We start from the raw sequence: 27,753 nt of genomic DNA, 5'->3' as shown, positions 1-27,753 counted from the left end.
AGAGTCCTGGCATAGCTTCGTAGAGGACTTGATAGAAGGAGAAATATATGCTTGTTGCATACCAAGATCATCATGGGATTCCTCGAACTAAAAAAGAAGCAAGTTGCATATTTTCTAGAATGCAAATACCTCGTCATAGTTAGTCAACGGGCTTGCTTACTCAGGCGTCGTCGCGGCCAAATCAGGCGTCAGAGGCGCCACTCCTCAGCTTGGCTGCACAACCCATTGTGGCTTTGCGTCAGGTTGCAGCCTTACCCTGAACGCCCAAGCTTTCTCATCCGCTACAATCGTCTGCTACTCTGGACGATTTGTACATTTCCCTACTCTATAAAGACCCTTTATTTTCTCACTCAATCGGATACGCAATACTGACCGGGCCTGACATCTGCCGACCGTTGACCGCTCCCCCGCACTCCCCTGCTTATCTTCCTTGACCAGAGAATCATAGCAAGCACATCTAAAGCTAGCATTTGACGGAGCCGACAGCTTCAGACCACTACGCACAACTTCTCATATTGCAAATTTATCTCATACCGAGAGAATTAGTGAAATAAGGAGTTAGTACAACTGTTTCCCGACGCTTCAGGATCAACAGAAATCGGTCTCTCCTTGGGGGTCAGACCAGAGGCGAAACACTCGCGATGTTCCGCGCACAGCAGAACGCTTTTGACGATGCAGTCGGTACGATATCGCTCATGTTCCATTTTACTACACTGGAATAGATTCGTAATATTTGTGCCTTTCAGTTTGACATATGGAAATGCTGACAAGTGTTGTCTTTTGTGACTTAGCCAAGGCGACCGACGAGAATCTCACCTCCGAAAACTGGGAATATATACTTGTATGGAACCCTTCTCCAGGATATTTGGCATGTTGATCGATCGGGGGAAAACTGTTCTGACTCTGATTTTCTGGAATTGATAGGATGTCTGTGACAAGGTTGCTGCAGAGGAATCTGGGTAGGATTTCCTCCTTGGTCTTAGATCTGCACAGACTTGTCGGGATATGTTGCTGATATAGGGCTGGTATTTTAGCGCAAAAGATGCGGTCGCCGCCTTGATTAAGAGACTTGCGCATAGGAACGCCAACGTGCAGCTCTACACACTGGAGGTCCGTTGTTCTTTTCTTGTGGAGGGATTTGACAATGACTCAAATGCTGACATATCCGTGTAGCTTGGAAATGCGCTGGCGCAGAACTGTGGCCCGAAGATCCACCGTGAATTAGCATCAAGGAGTTTTACTGATGCATTGTTGCGTCTTGCAAGTGACCGAGTGAGCGCGAGCTTTGGTATCATTCGGGATAAAGCTGACGGAACTCTTAGAATACCCACCAACAAGTTAAATCGAAGATTTTAGAACGAATGCAGGAATGGACGGAAATGTTCTCTAGCAACCCAGATTTCGGGATCATGGAGCAGGCATATATGAAACTGAAGACACAGAGTAAGATGTGTTCAATTTTGCGCTGCGCTTATGGGATATTCTAACCTATCTCTCTTTCTTGCTCTAGATCCAAACCTGCAAGCCTCCATCGAAGCCGGTGAAAACGGAGATTACCGACGTAGATCGCCAGAAAGAGGAGGAGGAATTACAGATGGCTCTCGCACTGTCCATAAGGGAGAAACCCAGTGCCAGCACCACCACCGCCACTGCGGCTCCAGAGCAGCAGGCTGAATCTAGCACCAGTTCCGGTCCTCTTAATCAGGTCCAAGGAGCGACTTCACAAGCTGTTCCGTCAGGTACTTCCGCTGCTACGGTCTCCCGCGTCAGAGCGCTTTTCGACTTTCAACCGTCAGAACCGGGTGAACTGCAATTTCGAAAGGGGGGATGTTATTGCTGTCCTCGAGTCAGTATATAAGGATTGGTGGAAGGGTTCGCTGAGGGGCCAAACTGGAATCTTCCCTCTCAACTATGTCGAAAAGCTTCCTGACCCTACCGTCGAAGAACTACAACGAGAGGCTCAGATGGAAACTGAGGTGTTCGGCCAGATCAAAAATGTCGAGAAACTTTTAACCCTGCTTAGTACTCGTGGCTCCGAACCAAATGTGCAAGATAATGAGGAAATTACAAACTTGTACCACTCGACTCTTGCAATCCGCCCCAAACTAATTGAACTAATTGGCAAATATTCACAGAAGAAGGGTATGCTCTCTCGAATCTCCACAAGGTATTGCGTTTGCTCACGAATGCATAGATGAGTTTACGCAGCTTAATGAGAAATTCATCAAAGCTAGACGAGACTACGAGGCCCTACTAGAGGCGTCTATGTCACACCCTCCGCAGGCGCAATTTGGCAGACCAGGCCAATCCCAGTACGGATATCCTGGGCCTGCATTATCCATAGGTTACTCTCAAGGCTCATCACAGGCTGATGCCCAACGGTACTTCAGCCCGCGCCCTCAAGGTTCGTTTCGCCATTGAAAAGTATCCTTAGCCATTGCTGATACCAGGAGAAGAGAACCAACCTGTTCAGCCTAACACAGCTCCGTATTATGGCGGAGATCAGGCGCCTGTATACCCACCGGCCTCTCAGTCTCCAGATATGCGCAACCGCACACCCCCTGCGGGACCGGTATACCCACAGCAGCCGCAACAGCCGCAACAGCCTGCTGCGGACTCCTATCAGCCAGTGCATCACCGGCCAGAGTCTACGTATGAGCACCCTCAGGAACTAGGAACATCTGTTTATGACTCTCCCGTTGAGCATCCAGCAAATCAACGACTGCCATACCCCGTGGGTCAAATTCCAGGCGCTGTTCAACATTTCCAACAACAGCAGCAAGAATACTCGAATCTCGTATATCCCCCTGAAGATGCAGCCAATAAGCCACCCGGGCAACAGGCCCCATATCCTTCCACTCCAGCGTCCCATCAGCCACCACCTATGCCTTCGGCTGCTATTCCAGGCTCAGCAACCAACTATCCTGTAAACCCCGCCAGTGGAGGCTACCAGGCATACAACCCGACGCAAAGTGGTGTGCCTAACTCCAACCCCGCTTCGTATTATCGGTAAATCTGCTGTGCTCAGTGAGGTTGGACGGGACTTATCTCGCGTTTAAGCCCTTGTATCGCGCTCTATCTGAGGATTAGATGACCCTTCGCTGTATGCCCTGGTAGGCGGGTGCTGCTTAATGTTTGTCCTTGTTATTTTAGCCCGCTCTGTTAACTTAGGTAGCTATTCTGCCCGAATCCTTTCTGCCTTGTGTGCTTAGCTGGGAGGGATCGAATTGAATTTTCTAGTTATGTACAAAAAAGGGACTATCCTTGGGCTACATGACTCTCCCGTTGTCAAGTTTTCTTCAGATTTAAATTGATGAATAATATGTTGCCAGATATATTATCGCAGATGCTGCTGCGTAAGGGTCTTATATTAATTTACTTTTGTCTACTTTTCTAGGGCTTGTTGTCCAACCGCCCCCTCGCATACGGCTGTGAAATTGATACGATTGGAGTCAGCTTTAGTGTAACCTGTTACAGTCCAACCCTAACAGGTAGGTATGTATACTGTCCCTCCTTTCGACATCGTAGGATCTGCTCAACTGTGTTCTAACATGATTCAATCAAGCTTGGGAATGTCCTAATTTGTTCGGCAGCTGTACACCTCCACTGCCCTGCCAAGCTGTTTCTACAGTTCCTTTCTTGGAGCCGGGTTCCTTGAGCCATACGGAATACAGGTACGTGATAGATCTGTTTACGGTTGCTGAAATGGCCTTAAATTGAGGAAAGTGGGGCATATAGGCGTACGTTGACTGTCCAAGTCTCGATGTAGCAGTGTGTAGTTGAAGCTATTCAATATATGTCGGTCTGCCGTACACACGAATCCATAGAACTGGGGATGCTATGCTCAATTATATGACAAGAAGGTAGTAAATAACGGTTCTTATAGCCGATCCGTCTAAAATCAATAAATACCAAGTGCGACGATATTTTATCTGTAAATTTTTTTCTCCATGCAACCATAAAGCCTTGCTTATTGTAGTAGCCTAAGGCACACACAGCTCCAGACCCCCGCAACTCTCTCACGTGATGACATGTTCGGTAACTCAGTTACTGCCGCCTTTGATAGGAGATGTCACAACCAGGGGCTCTGGTGACGAATAGTGAGGTGAATCTGTGCCAATAATATTGGGTGCAAGCGACTCGCTTGCATCCATATTTGTTCTCTTTGTGTCACAGCCTTGAGCAACCGCGACCTCTAACACCTCCCCGCAGTCGCGTCTACGCCGAACGATGTCCGATTTCGCCCATCTGGGTGGGCTGAACCGATTCAGTATTTAGAAGCGTCCCCCATACCAGAGCCGAATTACATTGAGATAAAAAAAAAAATAAAAAAGATATACACTGGGTTTCTGCCCAGGTGCGATGCCGATACCATGGAAGCCGATTGGGATGAATTGTCGCGCATTCCAGTGCCTGCACCAAGTTCACATTCGTTGCCAACAATTGCAACGACTGTAGCATTCGATGATGTGATGGAGCTTCTGTGGACAGGGAATGAATATGTACGTATCCATGATTATTAGGACCCTGCTTTTTTCTAATCTTTGGCTTTGTATCCTTATAGGGTCGAATTACTTCCTTTTATGGCCCTGAATTGCAGAGGTATACCTCCGTTAGGGCGCATCCAGTTTCCGAGGGTCTTGTTCGACAGATTTTGTTTCATGAAAGAGGTGTGATATCGTTGTCTTCGAAAAGCGTACACATGATAACGCGGCGTGGCTTGACGCAATGGCACATTGATCATGAGGAAATGACAGATCTCCGTTGCATGAGCTTCACGGCACAGACGAATAGAATCATAGTCGCAGGGTGTCAGGGGGTGATGTTCACTATCGATATTGATAAGGGTATCATAATCGACAAGTTACAGACCGAGTTTCAGTATACGATGATGAAGAAGAGCCGGTACCTCTGTGCTGCGACCGACACGGGATCGGTCAATGCGTTAAGCCTGACAGACTTCCAGGTTGTCAAGTCTTGGAAGGCGCATGGGACAGCAGTCAATGATATGGATGCTCGAAACGACCTTTTGGTTACATGCGGCTTTTCTGTGAGACATCTAGGGTCTCCAATTGTCGACCCTTTGGCCAACGTCTATGATCTCAAAACCTTATCGCCACTACCCCCCATACCATTCCACGCGGGAGCGGCGTATGTGCGCATGCATCCGAAGCTCCACACAACCAGCTTTGTTGCCTCTCAAACGGGTCAGCTTCAGGTGGTGGATCTAATGAATCCTAATGCAATTAATCTTCGTCAAGCCAATGTCTCCTTCATGCTTGGCATCGATATATCTCCCTCGGGAGAAGCTCTAGCCATAAACGATGCGGAATGCTCCATTCATCTGTGGGGCTCCCCTGCAAAGGTACATTTTAATGAGATGAGCAAGGAGACTGAATTCGCCGACGTTGCTCCACGACCTCCTCCACTCGAATGGTCTTCAGAGACGCCATTGAGTATGATTGGGATGCCTTACTACCATGAACGCTTGTTATCAGCATGGCCGAGCCACCTTCTCTTTGAAATCGGCAGTCCACCAGCGCCTATTGATCAAGCTGTGATTCCCTATCTCCGTCCTGCAGAGATCGGACATTATGCGCCGAACCCGAAGAAAACCAGACGATATCAAGTGGAGAATACTCGGGCACTATCTACAGCGGAGCCAGCACTTATTGCTCCTAAGTTTTTGAGCGAAAAGGCACGAGAACAGCAGAGTAGAGCGAAATCGGAAGGCTCCATCAGTGATACGGCCGAGGCGCTGGCAGGTGTAAAACTGAATGGAGAAACCGAAGATGATCCTCTTCTCAAATATAGCAACGTTGAGATCAAGTATAGCCGATTTGGCGTGGATGATTTTGATTTCCGGTGAGAATATGCAAAACCCTATCCCCAAGCCTCGAGTTCAGTAGTTGATGTCGGAATTAGGTTCTATAATCAAACCGATTTCTCCGGCCTAGAGACCCATATTGCAAACTCATTTACCAACGCCCTTCTCCAACTACTTAAATTCATCCCACTAGTTCGAAATCTGGCTTTAAGCCACGCCGCAAGCAGCTGTATCTACGAAAACTGTCTTCTATGCGAGATGGGCTATCTGTTCGATATGTTGGAAAAAGCAAATGGCCAGAACTGCCAGGCGACCAATCTATTGAAAACATTTAGCAGCTTCCGTGAAGCCTCCAACCTGGGTCTGTTTGAAGAGAACTTGACCAACAAATCGCTTTCTTCCGCAATTCAGGCGGTCAACAGGTTCTTCCTTAGTCAGATTGCCCATGATTTCCGCATGATTCTTCCGAGCTCCGATGACTTTGACCAGAGACTTGCGACTATCGCGTCAGAGGCGATCCGATGCATGTTCTGTCAAAATGAGATCGTGAGGCCCGGTAACTCGCTTGCCAATGAGCTGATTTATCCAGCAATTGATATTAAGCAAGCTCGTAGGAACCCAGCGTTCCGATTTTCGAATATTTTACGAGCAAGTATTGAACGTGAGACTCAAAATAGAGGATGGTGCAACTACTGCCGGCGGTACCAGCAAGTAGCTATCAGGAAGTCCGTCCACCGCATGCCGTTGGCTTTGATTCTCAACGCGTCACTCAGCAATCCTTTATACCGACGGCTTTGGGCGATCCCCGGTTGGTTGCCGGAAGAGATTGGAATTGTTGTTGATGGAGGACAAGTCCTTTGCTTCGAAGGAGAGGACCTTCAGCTCCGAAAGCAGGGTAATATGCCTGGACTCCTGGTATACGAATTGGTTGGTCTGGTGTCAGAGATCGATATTCCTGAGCATCAGAAGCCCCATCTGGTTTCGTTTATCAACGTCTCCATTTCTTCTCGAGAGCCGGATCCCGGCAGCAGATGGCATCTATTCAATGACTTTTTAGTTACAGAGGTGGACAAAGACGAAGCTCTTCGATTCAGCCAGCCATGGAAGCAGCCGTGCGTGCTAGCGTATCAGGTGCGAGACGCTCGTCACGCTATCGATGACGCTTGGAAGAACTTCCTGGACACCAGTCTCCTCTTCCGCGACTGGTCTCTAAAGTAAGTGGCCATTTATGCGGCATGATCGAACTGCGGGTACTGACTTTCATTCTTAACAGTGCTGGCCGCCCAGTGGAATCACTTGTTACGCTGGCCGAAGGGGAGAAACCAAATCCCGGTACTCCTGTTGCTCTTGACACGGAATTCGTTGATCTCGAAAAGGCCGAGATCGATGTGAAAGCGGATGGTTCTCAGGAAATCGTGAGGCCTAGCAAGAGTGGACTGGCTCGAGTCTCTGTTCTCCGAGGCTCAGGCGCTCGGGAAGGGGTCCCTTTCATTGATGACTACATTACCATCAAAGAGCCGATTGTTGACTATGTCACCCAATATTCGGGTATTAAGCCCGGTGATTTGGACCCACGAATCAGTCAGCACACTCTCGTCCCTCTTAAGGTCGCATATAAGAAATTGTGGCTGCTTCTCAACCTGGGCTGTGTCTTCGTTGGACATGGTCTGGCTTCAGACTTCCGCCAAATTAACATCCAGGTCCCTAAGAACCAGACAGTGGATAGTCAATATCTGTTTTTCCATCCTGGCAAGAATCGCCGACTCAGTCTTCGCTATCTCGCCTGGGCTGTGTTCAAGGAATATATCCAGGAAGAGCCCGCAGATAATAACGACGGCCACGATTCCATTGAGGATGCACGCATGGCCCTCAGACTGTGGAAGAAGTTCCAGGAATATGAAGATGCTGGCATTGTATCTCAAATTCTAGAAGAAATCTTCCGCGAGGGATCCAAACTAGGGTTCCGACCACCCCCTCGAAACGGCACTGCTACGGTTCTCTCTCGGCCTGGAACTGCAGTGACGCTGCAGAACAATAGTGGTCGTAATACTCCCAGTGCACCGGACGTTGGAGGCGCAGCTAGCGCACCAGCGACTCCGAGACAGGCGTTCCGACGCTCGATTGCTTTGACTCCAAGCAACGGCACCTTCACCGGACCAGGCGCAGGAGACTTTTTTAGTGGAAGTCCGCTGAAGTAAATGCGCTTTTTCATCCTTACCATTTTATTATTGCCTCTTTGCTTAAGATATCGAAGGAACGGGGATTTTTGACGACACCCTTCACGATGGTATGGATAGATGTATGCAGTAAACCTGTGGTTGATTGTTCATGGCCTTTGGATCCAACAGCACTATCGTCACGTTCGGTGATTTTGTCCAGCAGCTACTTGGTTAATCCCTGCATTGGTCTTTCTGTTTTATGATACAGATGTTGTTTTAGCCGAAATATCGGGTGAGAATATCATAGGAAGAGGGGAGAAAAGGCCCTATCTTAGTCTCAGTCTTTGTATGTTTACCAGAGACATTTAAATGTATCGAACTAAGTACGCATATTAGCAATATTCATCCTAAGCTTAGTATCTGCTTTGTCTGCTCGTCTCCGAGCAACTTCTATAACCTTGCACGACATCAACCTCTATATTTCTCGCTATATCAAAGGAGTTGTATATGACAACGGTGTCTACAAGACCAATAGTGGCAATTATAGCAAAAACTGGAATATCCAGGTCCTTTAATAGCACTGGTAGCACACGGTAACAGTAGAAAATCGGACGGATGGACTTAGAAGAACTGTGAAGCGCCTGGATGTGTCATCCAACAACCGAGTGGGGAATGACGTGGATTCCGTTCGAGTCTCATTCCGAAGAAGCCTTCCTTGTCTTCCCGTTACCCAGCGCTGACCTGCCGAACTCCCTGCCATTTTGCGATTTACACAATTCAATTCCGGCGAGAACGAGAGCAGGGAGTCAAATTAATCTTCATCTACTGTATTTTTTTTTCCCCTTTTTTTTGTTGACTTTTATTTCTTCCCCCTCCCCCTCTCCTTTGCCCCGCTTCCCTCATGTCTCGACACCGCGTGAAAAACCTGAGTTACGATGAGGAGGATTTCGATGACGATGGCTATGACTCTGCTGATCCTGAGGAGCAAGAAATTGTTGAGCACTGCACGGTAGAGGTGCTTCAGCAACTGCGCGCTGGGGAGCCTTCTGTGATGGCGACTCGCGATGAGGTCCAGGAAGCTTTATGGCACTACTACAATGACATTGAAAGATCGGTGAACTATCTAAGAAGTGAGTTCGACCCCTAGATCACGTCATTCCAAGTATGCTGTTGGCCGAATGATTTTTTTGCAGCGATGGTTGCTAACAGCTCTGTCTGGTCTAGATAAGAAAGCGAAGGAAATAAAGAAGAAGCCTCCTACGGCTCCGGCACCGAAAGCAAAAGGGACACCAGGTAAGCATTATCCTTTTTCATTCGTGATTTTCGCATGTGTCGGGGTGGTTGGGCTCGGCACTCTATCAAAATACCTCTGGCCACGCTGTTCTGTTCCCTACGGCTGGTGAGTATAGGCTTTGTTTCCCCATGTTTGATTGATTAAACTGACTCCATATTGGAAGCTCGAGTATGTTCTAACAGGTTCCCAGTGCCTGCGTATCCGATACCCCTTTCTACCCTACACTCGCCGCAAACTGTCCACTTTTCAGCCGCGGAGTTTTTTCGCGATTCTCCTTGGCTGAACGTTCCCGCGCACCGTAAGGCCGATATTCTGATAGAGCCTCTTTACCCTAAACTGGGGCTTCTTGGAGGGGCTCCCGAATCTAGCGGAAAAGTGTCTAAGCTGGCTGCTTTGGCTGCCGCACGCAAGAAGAAAGAGACCGACAAAGCCCCATCATTAGCTTTAGATTCTACTTCTGGGGGAAACCAGTCTCGGTCGTCCTCAACGGAATCAAAAGGGGCTCCTCTTTCTCTACGTGAAAGGCTTGCTAGGTCCCAGAAATCCTCCGAGGGTGCACAGTCACTTCGCACGCTTGGGAAAGGATCTCGTATTGGAAGCCCTATACCGGGGCAAAAAGCGTCGACGGAGCAACAGTTATCAAGTGTACCGAATGAAGCGAGCATAGGAAAGGCAACAACGGAAGAGCCAGTGGCCAGCGAGAGAAAGGAGGAGTCTACTGCGATCATTCGTGCACCACCCTCAACGTTTGCCAGTACCATCGTGGGAGATGCTATACGCCCTATGGTGACCGAGCTCAGCCACTTGCACTCAAACGCATTGGATTTGATGAAGATATACGGGCAAGAATATACTGAACCTTTTGACTTCGCAGCCCCAAGCCCCGATGACGTCGTATTGAATGCACAGAACTCCGCAAAAGGTTTGGCTATTCGGCGAAAGATCTAGGACATTTCCTAATAAACTTGTAGGATTTAAGTCGAAGCAATCCGCCTCCAAGACTGCGGGCGACAAGAAACCCCAGACTGACTTGGTTAGTGGCATGACTAATTTGAGCGTGGAGAAGGTAAACGTCAAGAGCAAAAATTTGGACGTTTTGTCCGAATATAGGAAATCTAAACGAAAGAATGCTATGAATTTTGCCGTTGTTGGTCAGTTCCGATGCACAAGTCAAAAGTGACATAATATTAACACCAAACTAGGTCATGTTGATGCCGGTAAAAGCACACTTATGGGGCGTCTACTTGCAGACTTGAAAGCCATCGATCAACGTACTCTAGATAAATACCGCCAAGAAGCAGAGAAGATTGGAAAAGGGTCTTTCGCTCTCGCTTGGGTATTGGATCAGGGTTCTGAAGAGAGAGCGCGGGGTGTCACCATTGATATCGCGACTAACAAATTTGAAACGGAGAAGGCGATTTTCACGATAGTTGATTCGCCTGGACATAAGGATTTTGTGCCGAACATGATTGCTGGGGCCAGTCAGGCGGACTTCGCTGTCCTTGTCATCGATTCCGGCACTGGGAATTTTGAGTCCGGGCTGAAAGGTCAAACCAAAGAACATGCGCTGCTGGTACGAAGTATGGGTGTCCAAAGGATTATCGTCGCAGTGAACAAGATGGACTCGGTGCAGTGGAGCAAGGATCGTTTCGAGGAGATTGAACAACAGGTTTCATCTTTCTTAACCACCGCTGGATTCCAAGCCAGAAGTATCTCGTTCGTGCCGTGCTCGGGCATAAATGGAGACAATGTCACTCGGCGAAGCGACGACCCAAGTGTCTCATGGTACAAAGGCCGCATGTTGATCGAAGAGCTTGAGGCCACCGAACCGAACACCCATGCCATTGAGAAACCACTACGCATGACAATAGGCGACGTATTCCGAGGCAGCGTGCAGAATCCTCTTTCGATCTCTGGCCGTCTAGACGCTGGCAGCCTCCAATCAGGTGATCAAGTCTTGACAATGCCCAGCGGGGAGAAGGCGACTATTCGCAGTTTAGAAGTGGATGGGGAACCTAGTGACTGGGCTGTGGCAGGACAAAACGTCATTCTGAACCTGGTCAATATTGATCCCGTTCATCTCCGTTCGGGCGACGTAATCTGCCAGGCATCGGCCCCTATAGCCAATGTTACCTCATTTACGACGAAAGTGCTGGCGTTTGATCATCTGATGCCTAGTATGGTTGACATTCACCGAGGGCGTCTCCACGTAGCGGGACGAATAAGTCGTCTGGTTGCCACTCTGGATAAAGGGTCTGGCGCTGTTGTTAAGAAGAAGCCTAAGGTCATTGCGCCGGGTACGGTGGCACGGATTGAGGTGGAGATGGACCGTTCAGTGCCTCTGGAAGCGCCAGCGAGGATTGTTCTACGGGCTGGAGGCGATACTGTCGCGGCGGGATTATTAGAGTAACTGGTAGTACAATTAGACGTGATGCCCCATTTCATGACATTTAGAGGCCAGTATGTAGAAAGAATTCTATCTGATGGCCAGGATTACAGTTCAAGCTTGTACATAATGATATCGAAAGAACTTGCTATTCCTCGTTCGTGCTCATTCCCACTCCTAGATCTATCGTTCACTCATGTCATCAGAGTCATGCGTATAACATTTCATCTTTCCTCAGTCACTTATTTCCTATTTCGTCTGTCCTTCATCTCCTTTCGCCTTTCTCCTTTCTCCTTTTTATTCCTCTTCCTGTTCCTTCATCTTGGTCTGCCAGAGCTGTCTGAGTATATGCTTGATGATACCAAGATAGAGCTTGCAAAGAGCTCATGGAGGCTTTTATAACTGAGTGATATTTTTCCTGTTGAAAAAAGCTCTTTGGAACTCGCTGTCTCTCTCCTCCGGGGAGCAGCGAAGCCTAAAAGCAGCTGAAGACCTCCAAAGAATACGTGACACAGCCATTGCTGCTCTCGAAGTGGCGTACAATCTGCTAAATAAAAGAGGCAGCACCTTCCACTTTTCTTTTTTTTTTTTTTTTTTTTTTGAACGAGTCTCAAATGCAGCGACTTCACATGCAGGTCTTTGACTTTACCTTGGGAACAGATGGTGATACCTCTTATGACATTCAATGCTTTAAACCTTTGCAAAAGTGTCGACTTGTCCTACGCTCCGACTACCAACGATAATCTGTTGCGGCCAAACACATCGGAAGTGGACAAAGTTGTATCGCTCAGACAATTTCTCTCACACAACAATGATAATAGCACACAAGATAGACACAAACAAGAAAATATTATGCAATGAGATCCTTCCGCTCACTGGTATAATGAGGACATGGTTGAGTCATCCTTCTCCCAGGAAGATACCATCGTCCAAGTAAGTCTGTCCCAAGAGACCGGCTACCTCAGCCGCAGCGCAGAGATAAGTATTAGTCTCATAACAAATCAACATCATTTCATGCTTCCATGGATTCAAAGCTCAGATTCTTCAGCTTTATATCAAAATGAAGGGTTAGTGGTTCGCAACAGTAGTTGTACGTTTTCACGTTGTATGTTGCAAGTGAACCGGCAAGGGATACGGACAGGATTGTCAATCTATGATTGTAAGCTCATCTCGACAATGTCAAATGAAATAAAAAAGTACCATGGGCTTTATGTGAGTTCTAACTTAGTGCTATCATGCATTATTTTTACTAACAATAATATATTGCCATCTTGGTTCATCTGCAAGGCTTCGATACGCAGAATTCTACTTTTGCTATTTGTCATGAAACTGCAAAATTGAAATAAAATTACAATTATTGGCACAAACTCCATCCTACATCTTCTAAAATGGCCATCTCATTGAAGAATCTTCTCCCATGAGCTCTTCCTTAGAACTCACTGCATCCACCAGGTACCTTCATCATACTTCCAAGCACCATTCCCACATTTTCTCAAGCCTATAGTGTATACGAAGAGAGGTCTGCAGGGCCTGCAAGGGTCTTCCAAGCATTGTCTTCCGCAAACGTGCAGGTACACCCGGTTCCCAGATTGCAGATGAGAGATGAAGCTGAAACAATTTGGCCTTGTTGAAAACTGTGCACAAAGCAATCATAGAGTTCCACCTTCCAGCAAATGGAAAACCACCGTGGGATCTGGCAACGCTCTCTTTCATGAGGGCATATTGCGCTTCAATCTATTTGGGGGCCCGTTGCCGCATGAGTGATGCTCGTATCTGCGTCGCTAGGAAGCCTAGAGGCACTCCATGACTTCTCGGATTGGAAGCATTGTGAATGAGAATTTGTTAGCATTCAGGATGTATGCGACACTATTCTTGAGACATGCAGAGCGAATATCAATATTGATTAGCGTCCACGGCTGGTGAGACCAGGCGTTAACTGCAGATGGCAGGTTCCGAGTAAACCATGCGCACAGAATGTCACTATCGCTGATGAAGGGAGATTCTTGTATTTTATCCCTGAAGGCTTTGACTTGGATTTCCTGAAGAGTCTCCGCCTTGATTTCATGTTTAAATTTGTCGAGCACCTCAGGCAGCATCCATGACTATATCCATGTGCTTCAGGCCGTGAGAAGACGGGAAGAAACAGGAAGAAAGAAGAAAAAGAAAAGAGAGAGAGCCTTCAAGCCCAATCTAGCTGATTTTCCTGCGTACCAGGTGTAGACCACCTATAGCGTGGGTAAAAACGCGGGCATGGTTCGAAGATTGGAATGGAAGACTATAGAAAACTATCGGCATGGGACTCCATATTTTCCACCCACGATTAGGTTCATACCTACTAATTATCTTCTACAGCGTACTCCATATAGAGTTTTAGCATATGCACTCGGTGTATATGCACGTACGCACAAATATACTGTATATAAACCAGGTTTAGATGTAGACATTCTCATACAGTGTTTATAAAAGAAGTATATACTGCTATTCTCTATCTTCTAACTCCAACAGATGGATAAAATCACTACGTACTTAAGAATCTTATACAGTAACAGAAATGCCAGCCACAATGAGGTTCTGCAGCTGAATTCTGCCAGTAACGACCACTTTTATTAGGAAAGAAGGCCCCACTTGGGGCCTCTTGGCACTCTACTATTTGAGAAGTGCGTATTGATCGGTATTGGTAACGTTACAAATGACACTCAGGCCTTATCTGAGCCCCTGGCCCAGCTCGGAGGGACATACAGAGTACTGTACTCCAGAGTAGATCTACCTAGTTCAAATCTCAGACCCTGGGTTATTTTGTTTATTTTTATTTTTATTTTTATTTTTTTTTAGCTCAGCACTTGAAGGAATGTGAGTTGAATGACATCCTATTTCTAGCAAGTTCGATGGACCGCCTCCGCCTGTTCTAATAGTGCCAGTGCTCGGATTTGCTCCGGCAGAACGCAGGCGGTGGCAGGCAGGGGCTGCTGAGTCACAGGGGTCCGGCCAATCAGGGCACGAGAAGTAACCTTCACGGCGAAAAGGCCAGCATGGCCGCTGCGTGGAGGCAAACCATACAGGGACAAGAGCTATATTTTCTTTCTTTCTTTCCCCATCGCCTTCACTTCTCTCTTTCACTCCCCCCCATCTCTTCTTTTCCTCCGTCACTCCCCTTCCTCTCTTCGACTGTGGTTGGGTTTTTTTTTTCCTTTTCTTTCTTCCTTTTTGTGTGAAAACTGGAGGCTTTCTCGACGAGTTCAGAGAACGCATCTTTTTTCCGCATATAGCTTTTCTCTTCATTTCACTTTGATACGTGTCCCGTTGTGAAAGGGGACAGCGCTCGACGCACATAATCATAATGGCGCGCTCCTCATCTCCGAATGGCGCGACCAAGCCTTTTGCGGCTTGGACCACCATCTTCTACTTACTCCTGGTGTTCATTGCCCCCTTAGCGTTCTTCGGCACTGCACACGCTCAGGAGGAATCGGTACAGGAGAACTATGGAACGGGTAGGGAAATATCACTCCGAATGAGTTATAGTACTCGGCAAGCATATACTAATTTTTTTTGGTCTACAGTCATCGGTATTGATCTGGGAACTACTTACTCGTGTGTCGGTGTGATGCAAAATGGAAAGGTCGAGATTCTCGCCAATGACCAAGGAAACCGTATCACTCCTTCCTATGTCGCTTTCACTGATGAGGAGCGCCTGGTCGGAGACGCCGCAAAGAACCAATACGCCGCCAACCCGAAGAGGACTGTCTTCGATATCAAGTGAGTTCCTCCTATGGTACACTACAATAGGACTGGATCTAACCCCTTTGTCAGGCGTTTGATTGGTCGTAAGTTCGATGACAAGGACGTCCAGAAGGATGCCAAGAACTTCCCTTACACCATCGCGAACAAGGATGGCAAGCCCATCGTAAAGGTCGAGGTTAACAAGTCCCCCAAGACCTTGACTCCCGAGGAGGTTTCCGCAATGGTTCTTGGAAAGATGAAGGAGATCGCCGAGGGTTACCTTGGAAAGCAGGTTACCCACGCCGTGGTCACTGTTCCCGCCTACTTCAACGACGCCCAGAGACAGGCCACCAAGGATGCCGGTACTATTGCCGGCCTCAACGTTCTCCGTGTTGTCAACGAACCTACCGCCGCCGCTATCGCCTACGGCCTGGACAAGACCGGTGATGAGCGCCAGGTGATCGTGTATGACCTCGGTGGTGGTACCTTTGATGTTTCCCTCCTTTCTATTGAAAGCGGTGTTTTCGAGGTCCTGGCTACTGCTGGTGACACGCATTTGGGTGGTGAGGACTTCGACCACCGTGTCATGGACTACTTCGTCAAGCAGTACAACAAGAAGAACAACGTCGATGTCGCCAAGGACCTGAAGGCTATGGGTAAGCTTAAGCGCGAGGTTGAGAAGGCCAAGCGCACCCTGTCTTCCCAGATGTCGACCCGCATTGAAATCGAAGCCTTCCACAACGGCGAGGACTTCTCTGAGACCCTTACCCGTGCCAAGTTCGAGGAACTGAACATGGATCTGTTCAAGAAGACCTTGAAGCCCGTTGAACAGGTGCTCAAGGATGCCAAGGTCAAGAAGGCTGACGTGAATGACATTGTCCTGGTCGGTGGTTCTACCCGTATTCCCAAGGTCCAGTCTCTCCTGGAGGAGTTCTTTGGTGGCAAGAAGGCCAGCAAGGGTATCAACCCCGATGAGGCTGTTGCATTCGGTGCTGCCGTCCAGGGTGGTGTCCTTTCCGGCGAGGAAGGCACTGGTGACGTTGTTCTCATGGATGTCAACCCTCTCACTCTGGGTATCGAGACCACTGGTGGCGTGATGACCAAGCTCATCCCCCGTAACACCGTTATCCCCACTCGCAAGTCCCAGATCTTCTCCACTGCGGCTGACAACCAGCCCACCGTCCTCATCCAAGTTTGTAAGTTCACCGCTATCCCTGGCAAGAATCCACAAAGTGTACTAACCATCCATTAGTCGAGGGTGAGCGTTCTCTGACCAAGGACAACAACCTACTCGGCAAGTTCGAGCTTACCAGTATTCCTCCGGCCCCCCGTGGTGTTCCCCAGATTGAGGTGTCGTTCGATCTGGATGCCAACGGTATCCTGAAGGTCAGCGCCAGTGACAAGGGCACCGGCAAGGCCGAGTCCATCACCATCACCAACGACAAGGGGCGTTTGAGCCAGGAGGAAATTGAGCGCATGGTTGCGGAGGCCGAACAGTTCGCCGAGGAGGACAAGGCCATCAAGTCAAAGATTGAGGCTCGCAATGGGCTGGAGAACTATGCCTTCAGCCTGAAGAACCAGGTCAACGACGAGAATGGTCTGGGTGGCAAGATCGACGAGGACGACAAGCAGACCATCCTGGACGCCGTCAAGGAGGTGTCGGACTGGCTCGAGGACAACGCTGCCACTGCTACTACCGAGGACTTCGAGGAGCAGAAGGAGCAGCTGTCCAACGTGGCCTACCCCATCACCAGCAAGCTGTATGGCTCTGGCCCGGCAGATGAGGATGACGAGCCCATGGGTCACGATGAACTGTAAAATTACTTAGAGGGATTTATGGAGTTTTTCTTATTGTTTTATTGACACATTATCTTGGTCTGGTTTGATCAATTCTTTTTTATCTTTACATCGATGAAACTTCGATCGCTGTATTCGAATCGGTGGCAAGAATAGCATGATACCTTGAATACAACTACTGATTGTTACTGGCTTGGTTTGTAGATCTCCGTAGTAGGATATCCTGGATATCCTGGTGTCCTGTTGTATGCAAATAGAACATACAACCAACCATTGACCAAGATATCTTCTAATTGCCACCTTGCGCAATAAAGTCCCTGACAACCTCCACAATAACTTGATGATCATCCTCCTGCTTCAATCCACTCACAACGATGACCGCCACGACCCCATCCACACCCTTTACACGGACGGGGAACCCACCTCCATGAATGGCGAAATCATCAGCAGCGCCACCGCCACCCGTACTCGTCAGAGCATGTTTCCGAACAAAAGCGCCCTCGATCTCATTTGGTCCCAGCCCGGTACTGGAGAGCATCTTATTCCGCATCAACCAGCTGGACACTCCCCACCGCAACACGGTATTCCTTTTCCTCCGCACCCAGATCTCATTATCAGGGACAGTGCCTGGCTCGGTCGCGGATTGAAACACCACATGGGGTTCTGAACCCCCCGTTAGCGCAATGGATACCAACGCGGGTTTTCGCTGCTCCGGCGGCAGTAACAGAATGCGATTGCGGAGCGCGAGACCCAGCGACCAGGCGGTGGTGGACGTGAAGGAGGGGAAGAGCGCCGATGCAGAGGATTCTTCGGTGGTGAGTTCGCGAGGCTTCGGTATGGTTGTTAGTGCGATGAATATTAAGCTAGGGGTAATTCCGGACTTACGTCTTTGCTAGCTTGGGGGAGAGGTTTATCTTCCATACTGAGACTGAGAAAATAGATTGAGAATTGAGCAGATGGGAAACTGGATAGCAGACAGAAACGAAAGTGTTATTAGAACTTATAACTCATTGCGATGTGGGGAATCGACATGACATCGACTCCACTGCGATGTTTGGTTCGCTGACTCGGCGGTCCATTTAAAGTAAGAATTAGTGGATCGGTCAGAAGGAGGAAGGTCCAAGAAGGATCAATGTGTACAATGTACTGTACATAGGATGATGTATGTATGTATATCTGGCCTGTGCGTTCTGAAGTCAGAGTGGTACCGTGATGGTCAGTGACCTTCCCGTCATTATTCTTCTTCTCTTCCATTTCTACTTCTACTTAGTATACCCATTATTCCTGTCCATTCAATGTTTAGACCATGCGCCCGCAACTCACTAAACGAGCATGTGATGAGTGTATTTCCCGCAAGAAACACAGCCAGACCGGCTCGTCCGGAACCAACAGGTCTATTCCCCCAGCGATCCTGGCGTCGGTAGTGCGTCTATATCGGCGATATTCCCACAGTGTTTGGCCTGTAGTTAACATGGATATACTTTTACAGAGAATCGATGAAATCTACTCCTATTACCTGACTACGGCACTATGTGAGACCACAATTGATCAGCTACAACTGCCCCGCTGGTGATGAGTATCCCTCATAGAACTCGACATCACCGCTGAGCTCGTGGACCTGAGCCATCGTCTGGGCTGGGGAACTCTGCGACTGTATTTCTCAGAGGACAAGGGAGGATGCTCTCTTCCAACCTTTCAATCGTTCTCCCCTTCAATATCTCTACTATATGCTAAGTGTCATCTTATCTACATCGTGATCGTCTCTCCGCATTTCCTTGCCCTTTGCATCAGCACGCTCTCCCGTTTCTCCAAATTCTCCGAGCTATTTATCTGGGAAGCCAAGGTCATCGATCTTGCATTGAAATATAAGCTAGCTGCATGGGTCTGTTAGACTTGAAAACCCGAAGATAGATGGTAATCACGGAAACATACATATGGCTTTCAATATATGCCCTAACTTGTTCTCGATGCTAGCCTCTGCTATTATGTGCATGGCCGGAATGGAAAATAATTGATCAGCCTATGAGCCGATAGTTACAGCTCTGTTCATCATGCCCTAATTATTCCGAGGACATAATTGATGGAAATTCACTAGCACTTACCAACGACAGCGCCCATAATGAAGCAACTCCGGCGGGATGTCTTTACTATGTCTAATAATTCTATGCATATAAAGCAAGACAATGCACCGTATTCCCTCACTACCAATTTCATTTAAAAAATAAATAAATAAATAAATGGCACGTTCTTCACCTTCTAATTGCTCCTCTAGCGCTAGCATTAACCATCCCCAAATCCCATATCCCAATCTACTCCCAAACATCATCTTCAATCCGCCATCAAACTACACCATTCCCAGAACCCTCTACGCCCACAATGAACAACTACCCAACGGTGACCTCCTCTCCACGTGGGAGAATTACCTTCCCCCGGAACCTCCCGCCGTTTACTTCCCTATCTACCGCTCCCAGGACCACGGTCAAGCCTGAGATGAGGTCTCCGGGGGACACGATGCAGCCAATGGACTCGGACTCCGATACCGGCCGTTTCTGTACTATCTCCCTGAAGACGTTAGTCCGTATGAAGCGGGGACGCTTTTATTATTAGGGAATACCATCCCGACAGATCTCTCGTAGACGCAGATCGATCTCTACGCGTCGCATTAATATTTATACATCTACGAATACGGCTTTATCCCATACTCATACTCCTTCCCTCTCTACTATCGCATCTCCGCAGACCCAGAATCCTTCGCCTCTGCTCCGCACCATAGACTCATCGTCTCCGACAGTGTGGTACCTACCGCCTCGCCTTACGCCGCCTGGACACCATACGGCGGAGAGAACGGTACGATCATCGTGAGCTGTGGCACGCAGGACTCCGTATTCGTTAATCAGGCGCTGGGCAAAGGCGATTGGATGGAGATCGCCACACCAGTGGGGCATGGGTATAGCAGTTCATTGAGGTCGATGGTGCTCCTGCCTGTGTGGTGGGGGTGTTCAATGGGGAGTGTAATAGAGTGTCTGTTAGTTTGATGGATTTGGCGGAGATATTTTGATCTTGTCATTATTCTGATTATTATTTTATCGTGCATAGATTAAGCATAAATGCATCGGTTCCACTCGCTAGATATATAGAACAAAAGAAGAAGGCTAGACATTCTCCTACACCCTAAAATAAGCCCTAGGAACGCCCGATCCCTTCCTCGACGAGTAATTCGTCTCTTGTCTGCCCTCAAGATCATTCCTCTGAGCCCTATTCGTAAGGAATATATCAGCCGATTGAGCTCGTTTCCGGATCCAGTATTCGCGCATCCGATCGAGCGCGGTTTTGAAATCATCCAGAATGACCGTATCACATAGACATTTGAAGACAAATGATAACTACACATATCAGATTATCCAGAGATAGGTAATAGGAAAGAGGAGATATATGTTACCTTCCAGAAAGGCTCAATCCCCGTAGGCAACCCCGCTTGAAAGACATTCAACACGGCGCAGGTATCCACGACGATAAAAGCGATGGAGAGACACATGGCGACGAGCATGATTCCGAATCGTGGACTGACCGTGACGAGTTCCACGATGCTGAAGTTGTATTCGCGTTTGATGGTGTAGAATAGGGAGCAGGTGGTGAAGATCCACCATGGGTCTCTATATTATATCAATACATATAGATAAAGGATATAAACGGGAAAGAAGACCGAAATAGGGGCTCCAGCGGCCTAGTTTTCAAAAACAGGCGATTCAAATTATTAAAGAAAGCAAAGTTGGCGTAAATCTCCAACACCCAGTACGGCTGGGCCAGAAGTACAGTGACAATGTAGATCCGGGAGATGCGCGACGACAGAAACGGTTTGTTTTTCATCCAGGCGATCACGTTATGCAGGCTCCAGGAGACATTGAGTCCGATGGCGCTGACAGAGAGATACCAGCCGTATGTTGGGGGTTTGGCGAAGATGAAGGTTCCGTGGGGCATGGCGAGGATTAACTACATTATCGTTATCAAGTTTATATCAGTATGTTAAATAGACAGCTGGGACATACTTCGGCAAAGATCAGCTTATGCAGGAGGATGCGTTTCTTCATATTGGAAAAGGTCACGGCGGCCATCACGACCAGCGATCCGACCATCAGACCTTGACCCCAGGCTTCGAGGACCAGACCATCCGGGCCGCTGGGGCGGGTGATGGGGTTTTCTGGAGACATGATGTTTATGACGTGGTGTGAGTAAGACGGCAGGGCATGGGAATATAATAATACATATTATCTATTAATAGTCATTTGGACATACAAACGCATATAAAGAAGCTGAGATGGTGTCGGGATAACGGCCAATGGTAGACACGAAATAACTCCGTTCTTAACTTATTTTAGGGTTTAGCCTGGGGAGTGTTTATGGATCCTTTGATTATTTCCGACGATCTATTCCCTTTCCTCTGGTAGTTTGTTCGCTTGTCCAAATAGCTCTTGCATCTCTTCCAGCGAGTGCCTTGACGTCTGTTTTCGTTAGTCGTGCCATCATCGTCCATGCTGTAGAACAAAGCAAAACACACCTCTTTCAAGAAGAACCACGAATACCCAATTATCCCATAGTTGAAAATTGCAAACATCAGGAACGTTCGCCATCCAATATTAGCAATCGCATGTGGCGTCACCTGCGACATCATGAAATTGAACAGCCACTGTGAAGCTGCTCCCACTGCCACTCCGATCTCTCGTGTGCGACTGGAGAAGATCTCGCCAACGTACAGCCATGGCAACGGTCCCCACGACATATTGAACGAAAACGCCTCCGCGTAGGTCATGATGATCATCGCAAAGCCCGCATTGGTGGCGCTGGATTGTTCCCCGCTCGCGCTCGGATGCGTCGCTAGGACGCAGGCGATGACAAGCATAAACGATCCCATGGCGAAGGCCCCGACCATGAACGGCACACGTCGTCCAAGCCGGTCCATCACAAATAGCTGGAAGACGCTGACACCCACAACTTTGACCACGCCGAAAAATCCGGTCACCAGTTTAGCGGAACTGCCGGCCCCGACGGCGGAGAAGATCTGGTTGGCGTAGTATGCCAGTGATGTGTTGCCCGTCAGCTGGGCACACAGTTGGATCGTGATGGCAATAAAAAGTCGATATCGATTCACAGGGAGAAAGAGTTCCCGGATTGTGAGGTTCTCCTTGATCCGGGTCTCCTCCGCGATACCGGCCAGGATCTCGTCGAATTCCTGCTGCAGCTCCTCGGTCTCTTCGTCGCCGCGCACCCATTTCAGGGACTTCCACGCCTTGTCGGTATACCCTTTGGCAGCCAGCCACCGGGCACTCTCTTTGACGGTGCTCATGCCGACCAGGAGCAGAGTCGACGGCAGCAGCTGCAGTCCCAACGCGATCTGCCATTGTTTGGTCGCCGATGGCTGGTCTTTGGACACGGCAAATGTGACCCAGTAAGCAATCATGACCCCCAGAGCGAAGAACAACTGGAAACACGCTCCCAGACGACCGCGGATTTCCTTCGGGGCCATCTCCGCCGCATACATGGGGATCAGAACGGTGGCGGCACCGATCCCAACGCCCGCGATCACCCGCCCCGCGTAGAACGTCCCCAGCATATGTGTATTGACAACCTGCAGGATAGTCCCAACGGTGAATACCAGCGAACTCAGAATCAGCCCCGATCGACGACCGAGTCGAGAAGCCACGGGCATGGTGAAAAAACATCCAAAGAAAGCGCCTGCCTGCAGGATGGAGACCGCATTGGAGTTGACCGAGGTGTGTTGTTTTTCGCCGTACTTGAAATCCTTCTGGAAGGAATCCAGTGTCAGAACCCCGCCTGTAGATTCAGTTATTATATTTATAGGTACTCGCAGTGAACATCGCGACTATTTCCATGGAAAACGCACTAATAACGCCCGTGTCAAAGGCAAATGCGAAGGACCCCATGCAACTGGCAGACACCAGGTAAATGGCACGGAAGAGGCCGAGTTTTCGACCCATGTTGTATGCACTCTGTAGACTTAACACGGACACTGAGTAGTCTGGATGGATAAGACAAGCTGACGTGGGGTATTTAACATGAGTGACGATCAGGATCGGGTGTTTCGTTCTATTGAAGCAGTCTGCAGCGATCTGCAGGTGTACATCTCGGTCAGCGAATGAAGGCTCCTCGAACTGGGGTTATACTGGTCATCTGAATCTATTGACCGTATCGCTTAACGTATAGGCTAGTATTCAACCACCTTGATTGATGAAGGTCTGATTCTTCGAATCTAAGCGAATATTCAAGACTAAATACATGAAAATTAGGGGTAATTTGGAATAATTAAATATGGCGATATTATAGCGAATAATAACTTCAATGAATGACTGAGCAGGCGCTGATTAATCTAGCGTTGAAGTGGAATAGCGGTATCTAAAGGTTGACAGAATCCTTCTGTTGAGGTGGCGAAGGCATTCGACGATGTTGCATAGGGGTTAAAGTACATAGTAAGTGTATAGTTCTAAAATAACAGCGGAAATAATACACTTTGATGCGAGTATACTTTATAATAAAATACTTATACCTTGGTAGAGTAAACATTCAGGGTTGTATTATAATTCCACAGTAAATATTTCTGTATATTAATAAAAATACTACATAGTTTTATAATATGATTGACCACAACCTGTACCTTCCAGCTTCACGGGGGACGATTCTTAGGAAAGAAGTGCCCCATAGCAGTGAAATCTACAGTAGTAACTAAACCACGAGTCTTCGAACTTCTTCAATGACAATCTAAACGAGTATTATCACAATATTTCACCATCCACAGGGTGATCACTTTATCTACTTTAAAGCCATATCTTTATCTCAAATTGGTTTACCATATACAGTAGAACCTCACCAAGCCGATAATCATTTAGCCGATATCTCGCTTAGCCGATACTTTTCTTCGGGATGAATTCCAACCCATATAATTCAACCTCGCCCCCCTACCTAACCCCGATCCTCGATATATCGGAGACCATATCGACTCTCTGAGAAGCTCATCCTAGTGGAAACCTTATTATCTGTCTAATCAGAATGCCTTAACTGAAGAAGATTTCAGACATTCAGCGGAAAGCTTTGCGGGACTGGGTCAACAACCAACCTCACCGTCCAACACAGAAGGCCTGTGTTGCCTGGTTTTATTCTTAATATAATCATCAATTAAGCCAGTCTACTGTTTCTCACATTTTAAGCTCACAGTATTAATATCTTGACTCCGTATCTACCCCTTCCTCCGCAATCCGCAAAGGAACCGGTCATTGGCAAGAACTTGAGACAATTCTTTATAAATGGCAGTACCCACTCAGCATAAAGGGGACCTATATCTCTGGAGATATTGTTATTAAAAAAGCACGTGAAATCTGGGACTCTTTACCTCAGTATTCCGGTCATCCACCACCTTCCTTCAGCAACGGATGGCTACACCGCGTCAAGCAACGGTATAATATTAAGCAACGCATATATCATGGCGAGGCAGGCTCTACTCCAGAGGAAGCAGAGAAAGAGATGAAGGCTATACAAACTATTGCCGGCCAATACAAAGAGGAGGATATTTATAATATGGATGAATCTGGGATATTTTGGCGTATGCCTCCATCACAGAGCCTATTTTCTATTAGTAGGCTCGGGATTAAGAAAGATAAGTCCCGTGTCTCTATAGTATGTTGTGTCAATGCCTCTGGAACAGATCTATTACCAGTATGGATTATTGGTAAGGCACGTACCCACGGGCCCTTCGCAATATTAATTATCTGCAATTGGAGCTGTATGGAAATGGAATAAAAGGCCTGGATGACACAAATAATAATGCGTGAATGGCTATTAGCATTTTATAGCCATATTGGCCAGCGACCGGTGCTTCTTACTTTGGATAACTTCTCCGCGCATCTATCTGGGCTAGAATTAACCCCTCCACCACCAAATATACGTATTTGCTGGCTTCCAAAGAATTCAACAAGTCAATATCAACCGCTTGACCAAGGAATTATCCAGAATCTGAAGGTATACTATTAAAAACAGTGGTTATAATATATTCTGTTCCACTATGAAAGAGGTTTAAACCCACTGGACTCGGTAACACTTTTAGACTGCATTCGATGGCTTGTACGGGCTTGGAACCATGATATTTTAAACTCTACAGTTCTTGCCTGCTCCTACAAACAGTGGTTTTTAATCCTGTACAGCTTCCAATAGAGACACCTGATTTAAAGCCACTTTATAATCAGGTGCAGCAGACAGGGCAGTTGTTAAACTGTACGGATATTTCATACTTTTTAAACCCTGCAGAAGAATCTTTCGAGCCTAGTACTGAGGCACCATGTGAATTATTGCTTGCTAGCTAATTGCTGGAGCTTCAGATAATTCCTCTATATTCAGCCACTGCCACTTCTAAAGCCTCAAGAAGCTCTAGATACTGTACGGCTTCTAATATCCTATACAGATTGTCAGGATACATCTAAAACACTACTCCTTCGATCTCCGGAGCGGTATGAGCGGGATTTGGAGAGTAGATTATTGCACAAGGGTAGGGGACTCTCGATAGCTGGCTAGGTAGTGCTTGTAATTTCAAAAACTTCATCTTGGCGATAACCTCGGATAGGCGATGTTTTTTTAAGGGATGGCTCCATATCGACTAAGCGGGGCCGCACTCTACAATATATTCGCCTCCTATGGACTCAGCTGCAAAACCAGAGGAAAGGCCAGAAGTTGGAAGCGCAACCTGAACTAAAAGAAAGAGAGAAATCCAAAATAGTATAGTGAAAGATGTATGGAAAGGACCAGGAACCAAGAGCTCGAGACAGGAAATGGTTCGCCGGACTTGGGAGCCTTTTCCTTTATTCACATCAGTGTCCGGTACAAGATCTGGGCGTATCTGGCGCCAGTCTGTATAGACACATGGGATTGCTGTGTCCAGAAAGTAGATTTGAATATACTCGCTGCCAGCTACGCTCTCTATAAAGAGGTCTCACGCATCATTTACGATGACTCCTGCTGGGAAAGAACAGAATGGAAGATTGCAGCGCTGTCTGATTTCGACCGTTGGTTGGGCAACTTGCCGTTCCACCTGTTCAAGAGGTTGACCATAAGGATCTTCCCATCGGATCCCAGGATGAGAACCACCCTCTACTTCCACTGGCAGAGAGTGTCGATGATTGCCAAGCTGATCAGTCATGCCTCTTCAGCCAAACTCTTGGTCATGGATAGAGCAGGGAACCAAACCATCGTCCACCGGTATGACCATGACATTATGTCACATCCCTTTTCGCGTTGCGAAACGTTCGCGACTGGTTGGTCCCAGTCCACAGTGCAGCGTGTCAGTGTGTCTTGAACATGCGTCTCACCCATTGGGCAATAAGTGCTGTGAGAACAAAGGCATAGAGATACCACAAACTGCACTTCGTGAACGACACCAACTTGGACTACTATGTAGAAGACTTTTTCCGGGTCCATTACGAATTCTGGCTGAATCCAACCCACCTCGATGAGCCCAAAGGCAAGGCTTGGTCTATTTTGCACGGGCTCGAGTGTCCAAGTAGTAGTTGTTATATAGTGTTCTACGAACGACTCAAGTCGACCATAGCTCGGTACTCCCGATTTGTGATGGAGTATTCCTATTACTGGCATTTCGTGCAAGATATGCATGACGCGTACGTCGCTCTATATCACCAAACAATGCGGACAACTTCGACTCGCTTTGTAAACGCCAGGAGAATAAATCATCCGCTGTTTCAATGCGTCCGCAGCCCGCTAATCGAACGACCTCGAATACACCAGCCATGCCTTATATGAATACATGTACAGCGTTGCAAGATTCCACTGGTTCCACTTTGTGGCGCGAGGCACTTCCCCGCACCTAGTACTATACAGATAATTTTAGAGTTATACCTATATTTCAAAAGCTACTTCGAGTAGAAAGTGTGGTGTAGAAGAGACGGCGTTAAGGCTTGAGGGATCACGCTGGGATATCTGCTATGTGACCAGATTCTTGCATCCTGCACTCTGCGTTCTCTTCATTCGATTCTTTCTATCCTCTGAGGATAGCTCCGACCTGTTTACTACAGTGGCTCGTAGCTGCCATTATGATGCGTGCGCGTTAAAGAAATGAATGTATGAGGAAATTTTGCACATCAGTTTCATGTAGCACTATTTCGCAAATGTATCTACAGACTAGCCCGGCTAGCTCAATCGGTAGAGCGTGAGACTCTTAATCTCAAGGCTGCGGGTTCGAGCCCCGCGTTGGGCTTTTTTTTCCCCCAGTCTATCTAAACTAGATAGATATGGACATCAGGATACAGGTGAGCTGACTCCGGGCTGGAACTCACCTCATATTTAGCTAGCCTGACCCCGTTCTTTTAAATTTTTTTGCCTGTTTTAAGCTTTTCGGTATTAGTTTGTAGTTAGTAACCAGTTGCTTTACTATGGAATCTTCCATTATTTATATGTATGAACTTGATTTTGTAGGCAGCTCGAAGACTTTTCCCATTTTAGTGTTCACCCCTCGCCGCCTTTTGCACATTGAGTGGAACTGAGCATACCCTGAGTGGCCTGA

At 47.7% G+C, this 27,753-nt stretch overlaps 7 protein-coding genes and 1 non-coding gene across 8 annotated transcripts; 5 read left to right on the top strand and 3 right to left on the bottom strand.

Moving 5' to 3' along the window:
- Positions 1–641: 641 nt before the first annotated feature.
- pan2n2 (poly(A)-specific ribonuclease) lies at positions 642–8,025 on the top strand (the record flags this gene model as incomplete). Its single annotated transcript, XM_033573097.1, has 14 exons — positions 642–681; positions 792–841; positions 925–959; positions 1,035–1,110; positions 1,174–1,272; positions 1,323–1,443; positions 1,511–1,561; positions 1,618–2,142; positions 2,195–2,404; positions 2,451–3,009; positions 4,358–4,502; positions 4,565–5,865; positions 5,926–7,041; positions 7,101–8,025. The coding sequence occupies 14 exons, from the start codon at positions 642–644 to the stop codon at positions 8,023–8,025; spliced, it is 5,253 nt and encodes a 1,750-aa protein (XP_033423649.1).
- Positions 8,026–8,887: 862 nt separating this feature from the next.
- HBS1 (putative translation elongation factor EF-1 subunit) lies at positions 8,888–11,690 on the top strand (the record flags this gene model as incomplete). The annotated part of the gene is made up of 5 exons (XM_033573096.1): positions 8,888–9,116; positions 9,211–9,279; positions 9,471–10,202; positions 10,252–10,431; positions 10,483–11,690. 5 exons carry the CDS (start codon positions 8,888–8,890, stop codon positions 11,688–11,690), a joined length of 2,418 nt encoding a protein of 805 aa, XP_033423648.1.
- A 3,313-nt stretch (positions 11,691–15,003) lies between these two features.
- On the top strand, positions 15,004–17,201 carry bipA (Hsp70 family ATPase KAR2; the record flags this gene model as incomplete). Its single annotated transcript, XM_033573095.1, has 4 exons — positions 15,004–15,154; positions 15,224–15,419; positions 15,474–16,579; positions 16,636–17,201. The coding sequence occupies 4 exons, from the start codon at positions 15,004–15,006 to the stop codon at positions 17,199–17,201; spliced, it is 2,019 nt and encodes a 672-aa protein (XP_033423647.1).
- A 268-nt stretch (positions 17,202–17,469) lies between these two features.
- On the bottom strand, positions 17,470–18,101 carry ATNIH1004_008486 (DUF967 domain protein; the record flags this gene model as incomplete). Its single annotated transcript, XM_033573094.1, has 2 exons — positions 17,470–18,009; positions 18,066–18,101. The coding sequence occupies 2 exons, from the start codon at positions 18,099–18,101 to the stop codon at positions 17,470–17,472; spliced, it is 576 nt and encodes a 191-aa protein (XP_033423646.1).
- Positions 18,102–20,344: 2,243 nt separating this feature from the next.
- On the bottom strand, positions 20,345–21,388 carry ATNIH1004_008485 (uncharacterized protein; the record flags this gene model as incomplete). Its single annotated transcript, XM_033573093.1, has 4 exons — positions 20,345–20,563; positions 20,620–20,833; positions 20,884–21,170; positions 21,227–21,388. The coding sequence occupies 4 exons, from the start codon at positions 21,386–21,388 to the stop codon at positions 20,345–20,347; spliced, it is 882 nt and encodes a 293-aa protein (XP_033423645.1).
- Positions 21,389–21,604: 216 nt separating this feature from the next.
- Positions 21,605–23,173, bottom strand: ATNIH1004_008484 (putative MFS sugar transporter; the record flags this gene model as incomplete). The annotated part of the gene is made up of 3 exons (XM_033573092.1): positions 21,605–21,679; positions 21,736–23,009; positions 23,080–23,173. The coding sequence occupies 3 exons, from the start codon at positions 23,171–23,173 to the stop codon at positions 21,605–21,607; spliced, it is 1,443 nt and encodes a 480-aa protein (XP_033423644.1).
- Positions 23,174–25,971: 2,798 nt separating this feature from the next.
- Positions 25,972–26,532, top strand: ATNIH1004_008483 (uncharacterized protein; the record flags this gene model as incomplete). Its single annotated transcript, XM_033573091.1, has 1 exon — positions 25,972–26,532. One exon carries the CDS (start codon positions 25,972–25,974, stop codon positions 26,530–26,532), a length of 561 nt encoding a protein of 186 aa, XP_033423643.1.
- An 842-nt stretch (positions 26,533–27,374) lies between these two features.
- On the top strand, positions 27,375–27,447 carry ATNIH1004_008482. Its single transcript has one exon. It is a non-coding gene; the product is annotated as a tRNA-Lys (tRNA).
- The last annotated feature ends 306 nt before the right edge of the window (positions 27,448–27,753 follow it).

This window comes from Aspergillus tanneri, assembly GCF_003426965.1.
Source record: "Aspergillus tanneri strain NIH1004 chromosome Unknown AapTan_6_pilon_pilon_pilon, whole genome shotgun sequence".
NCBI classification, from domain to species: Eukaryota; Fungi; Ascomycota; class Eurotiomycetes; order Eurotiales; family Aspergillaceae; genus Aspergillus; species Aspergillus tanneri.
This window is presented reverse-complemented; position numbering and strand designations above follow the sequence as displayed.